This window comes from Mirounga leonina, unplaced genomic scaffold (genome assembly GCF_011800145.1).
Source record: "Mirounga leonina isolate KUSES-001 unplaced genomic scaffold, KU_Mleo_1.0 Mir_53, whole genome shotgun sequence".
NCBI lineage: Eukaryota > Metazoa > Chordata > Mammalia > Carnivora > Phocidae > Mirounga > Mirounga leonina.
The window spans coordinates 76,315,449-76,320,554 of NW_023270807.1; the positions used below are offsets into that span (position 1 = coordinate 76,315,449).

General features: G+C 37.2%; 1 protein-coding gene across 1 annotated transcript; it reads left to right on the forward strand.

The window, feature by feature from the left end:
• The first annotated feature begins 263 nt into the window (after positions 1 to 263).
• Positions 264 to 3,857, forward strand: FABP7 (fatty acid binding protein 7). Its single transcript, XM_034991498.1, has 4 exons — positions 264 to 406; positions 849 to 1,021; positions 1,645 to 1,746; positions 3,807 to 3,857. The coding sequence occupies exons 1-4, from the start codon at positions 334 to 336 to the stop codon at positions 3,855 to 3,857; spliced, it is 399 nt and encodes a 132-aa protein (XP_034847389.1). The 5' UTR covers positions 264 to 333.
• The last annotated feature ends 1,249 nt before the right edge of the window (positions 3,858 to 5,106 follow it).

Here is a 5,106-nt window from a genome sequence, read left to right on the forward strand (position 1 = left end):
AGCTTTCTCAGCAGAAAGGCTACAGAGTGAGGTTAGGGAGGCACTTGCCCTACTCCGCTAACCCAGTGGCCTGAGCCAATCACAAAGCAGATTGGAACCTCACTTGAGCTCCCCCTCCCCCCCTCCCCCCGGCAACAGCCTTCTGGAAAGGGGGACACTGGAAGGGTGTGTTTGCAATTCAAATCCTTGGCTTTCTGCCTGCCTCTTTTCCAAATAAGAAGGCAGGAGCTGCGGCGAGGTGCAAAGGGGTCTTCTGAGTTGCATTGGCAGTAAGATCCAGAGATCCTCCCTCCTGTCTCTTACCTGTTTTCAAAGCTAACAGAAAGGGCAAGGATGGTGGAGGCTTTCTGTGCTACCTGGAAGCTGACGGACAGCCAGAACTTTGATGAGTACATGAAGGCTCTAGGTAGGTAAAAATAAGATGTGCTACTCTCCTCTTAACCTGCAGCTTCCATAGTACGCCCATTCCTTTCTTCACCCATGAGATTGGTGAGTGACAAAGACAGAGTGTATTGTCGTAATCGAATGCTAGGCTATGCATTTCCCACAGAAGGGATTTTTAATGTGGCATGTGTCTGCTTTCTTGCCTGGGGCTAAATAACAGGGCATTTAGTAGTCTGTGAAGAATGTGAAGCTTCTGTGCCTTTTTGTTTTCTCTTCAGCATCCACTTATCATGTGTGCATCCAATTAAGCATCCATATATATGATTATAGCTCAGTAGTTGTATTGGCTGATTAGGGGGCTGATGAAACTTACACTTGAGGGTCTGGATTCCAGAATAGGAAAGTGGATTCTTGTTATGTGAGTTATTTGGGAAGTTGCAGCTAACTATTGCTTCTTTCTTTAGGTGTGGGCTTTGCCACTAGGCAGGTGGGAAATGTGACTAAACCAACAGTGATCATCAGTCAGGACGGGGACAAAGTGGTGATCAGGACTCAAAGCACATTTAAGAACACAGAGATTAGTTTCCATCTGGGAGAAGAGTTTGACGAAACCACTGCAGACGACAGAAACTGTAAGGTAAGGAGCCGCACCTTCGCTGGAAGGGGGTGGGGAGCAGGGAATAAAAGAGAGAGTCCGCATGGTTCTCTTTTTTAGATGCTGAGAAGTAGAGAATGTTCTCTGTATTTCAATTCAGAGAGGACGTGAGGATTAATTTCGCATTCTAGTGCACACATATGATGTTCTGAACAGTGGGTGCTGACTATGGCTCAAATCTCAAGTCTATTTCTTACTCTACATTTTTCTTTTCATATCTGTATTTCAAAAAGTAACAGTGTTCATTTAAAATAAAGATTGCATTTTGCTTAATCTCTCTGATTGCCTCAGTTTGACTAAATAGTTTGCCTCATCTTAAAGCTTTGTTTAAAAGAGTAGAGTGACCGGTCTGAGAGTACTTGTTCAGGATTTTCATTTCTGATAGATGAAGTTTTTGCATTTAGATGTACACATTTCAATCAAATTATGAATTATTAGTTTCTATAATGACTCCAGAAGCAACAGAGGATATGGTACTAATATGATAATTAGCTGCCCACCATTTATTCAATTATGTAGCTCCTTCAAAAACCACTTCACTTGATTTTTATATGAGAATCTAATCTGAACCTTTGCTATGTTCTGCATTTTGTTGTCGGTCTCAGTCTGTTGTTAGCCTGGATGGGGACAAACTTGTTCATGTACAGAAATGGGATGGCAAAGAAACAAATTTTGTAAGAGAAATTAAGGATGGCAAAATGGCTATGGTAAGTAATGGCAATTCTCCCTTGGTTCCTTCTAGCTTGGCACAGCTCACTCCTGTTCCCCAGCTCCTTCTCCCTCCCTCCCTTCGTTGATAACATTAAGTCTCCAGCAAGGTTCTTTGACCATGCATAAAACAGAGGAAATACAAATGTCCTAGCTAACTGTATCCTCAGCTCTGCTTCTTTAATTATAGAAAAAAAGAAAAATTCTATGCAGCGTATTTTAAAAAGTTGCCACTGATTTAGCTACAACTGTGCCAAAAGAATGTGTAGGATTACCGTGAATGTCTAAACCTCAAATGAAATCTGAATATAAAAAATATTCATGGGGACATCTGTGTGGCTCAGTCTGTTAAGCATCTGACTTTTGGTTACGACTCAGGACATAATCTCAGGGTCATGAGATCAAGCCTCATGTAGGGCTCTGCTCAGTGCGGAGTCTGCTGGAGATTCTCTCCCTCTCCCTCTGTTCCTCCCCCACCCCCTCACCCCGCTCAAGCTCTCTCTCTCTCTTTCTCACTCTCTAAAACAAACAAACAAACAAACAAATAAATAAAATCTTTAAAAAATATTCATGGAAATATATAAAAGGAGTGATATTACTAGAAAAATATCAAGTTTCCTGAATATCAGAGAAATTACAGCTACTGTGATAAATAAGAGATCTTTAAGCACTTTATATTTTAGTTTATAAAATTCCATATGTTCAGTGCAGATAATTTAGGATGTAACAGAAAAGTGTAGTATCTCTTTAGAGGGAACCATTTTGGTGTTACTTCCTTCCAGTCTTTCTTTTGAGGCGTAAGGTGTCTTGTAAACATGCCTGTTCAATGCTGGTAGTCATGTAAAAACCTATAAGATATAAAATAAAATAAAACTTCTCTAATAATGGAGTAACATCATAACCTGGGGAAAATGTAATGCCTTAATCTAACATCCAGGCACTATTCTGTGAACTGAGTAAACTAAATTTGATAACATTAAAATAATAAATATATCATTTGGGTTTTTTTGGGGGGGTGGGTATTGCTGTACATATTCCTTCTAAGTGGACGAAAGGGGTTTCTCGTTTTTGTGATTTAAGGAAATTGTTGTTTTTTTCTCTTCTCCATAATTGCTGCTATCAGGGCTGTTCTAGATTAAGACACAGGGCTTACATTATTCATACTTCTTTTCATGGGTGGAAATGGGATGGAGAACAGAGGATCAGTTTTCCTTTTACGTGAACGAATATTTGCCCACTTATTTCTGCACTGATCATCGAAAAGAAGGACTGATTTATAAAAGATCCAATCTGAGATTCTCCTTTATGCTTTTATCTCCATTTCCCCCCCTGGATACAGGACAGTGGATAGCTCAGCTTTGGCATGTATGACTGATCAGTCAAGACTGATTTCAAAAAATATTAAAACAATGGATGATGAAGGCATGCTATATTCTTGAAAGTCATGTCAACACATGAAAATAATGAACATTAAAAAAAACCCCTAGGTTTTGTAGAGATTTTAGAACAATTCTTCCAGTCAATTTGACATAAAAGCCCATGTTCCATATCATACCCACCTAGCCACCTAGGTCCACATCGGCTAAAGTATGATGACCAAAGTAATGAGAACATTTGTAACTTTACTTTTTCCTGATGACTTTGAAACCAGTCATTCCAAATACCATTTGTCCAAATTATTTGGATTTTCTAAAAATTCTTCAAAATTTATGTTATGAAAACAGATTCACTTTCAAAGCAGATAGCTATTTTGCTCCAATTACCCTGATAATTTAAGGCAAAAGGAATTCTTTTGACCTGAATCTACATAGTTAATCTCGGTGTTTCAGTTCATTTTCCTTTTAGAGACATGAACTATGTATACGTGTTATTCACTCCATAAATAAAAAAGTTTCTTTTCTTTTTATTTTAAGAAGTGAAGAGCTGATGCAGCATTTAATGTTTGTAAATGACATTATTCTTTTGCATAACACATAAATTATATATATGATAATCTTTAGAAATCTCAGCTGCTGATATTCTTGTGTAAAAAGATTTGATTATCTTTTGCATCTTTCAGACTCTTACTTTTGGTGATGTGGTTGCTGTTCGCCACTATGAGAAGGCATAGAAAGGTTCCTGATCTGGGGTTGGAAAAGCTCTACAATTTTTCTGTTTACTCAAGTCTCAGTGTTATCCTGTTCTTACAGCATGGGTGATCACTAATTAAAGGTTATCTCTGATGTGGGTAGAAAATGGTGCTTTAAACACTTGTTTTAAAAACTTTTTACTGCAACTACCCCAATTTTGAACTGCAGATTTGTCATGTTTTATAATTCACGTGAAAAATTTTAAGCCACATTTTAAAAATAAAGAAGTGAATACATTTTATAATTTCCATTGGAATGCAAATCAAATTGGAATAAAAATCTTACACCCATGAGAAATTTTGTCATTGTTTTTAATATCAGTAATCTGGCGGGGAATTAGACATTAGGAGGTTTTAGACAAAATAGCCTTTCTTATTGTATAAGGTAAAGCTGGAAAAGTTAGCACTTTGTTTAAAATACGAATTAAAAAGAAATAAGCAGAAGCCTGGGGAAAAGTGGAAATGCCACAGTTTTGGTTGAGACTGCCATAGAGAATTTGTGACAATTAAATTCATTTGGCCAGAACCCAAAGTAGCCTTGTGATGGTGGGTTGGGCTGCTATTAGAAACAGGTAGTCTGATGGAACAAAATGATATACATGAAAATGTCTTATTTATATTTAAAGGTAAATATAGTCAAAATATCACATAATCAAAATGTCATGTAACTGGCTTCTTTTTGAAAGGTATATAGGAAAAGAAAGTGAATTTTATCCTGGATTATAAAGATGTGTCTCCAGACAAGTACGTTGAGCTCAACTAAGTCAATAAGAGTGCTAAAATGGAGTGTGCATAGAATGTGCATTAAGGCATTCAAATTCCCTTCTTTTGGGGGGTAGAGGGTGTGGGAGTTGTCCAAACTGAGTTGACCAAGGGAAAGTAAATATCTATTTGTAACTGGCTAGGATTTGCCTTTGTAAGTAGAAACAAACAAATGTTATTTTGTATTTCATCATTTATAAAATACTTTTTAGCCAATTCCCCAAACCAACAATGTGAAGCAGGTAAGGCAGATACTATTATTTTTAGTTTACTGAAGAGGAAATTGAATATTAGGTTTACATGTCCACATTCTCATGATTAATGAATAATATGGAGAACTGTAAACCTTGTGAATTTCCCCTTCGTTTCTTCTCAAAAATTGACATTTCATTTAACATCTCTTCTGGGGGAAAAAAAAAAAGAAAAAAGAAAAAAGCAAGAGTTTTAGTTTCCCTGATCACTCCTTAGG

Bases quoted from the DNA above. Each gene is read 5' to 3' on its own strand.
- FABP7 (XM_034991498.1), top strand. From the start codon at position 334: ATGGTGGAGGCTTTCTGTGCTACCTGGAAGCTGACGGACAGCCAGAAC. The intron at 407-848 runs GTAGGTAAAAAT...TTCTTTCTTTAG, and splicing joins TGAGTACATGAAGGCTCTAG to GTGTGGGCTTTGCCACTAGG. The intron at 1,022-1,644 runs GTAAGGAGCCGC...TGTCGGTCTCAG, and splicing joins CAGACGACAGAAACTGTAAG to TCTGTTGTTAGCCTGGATGG.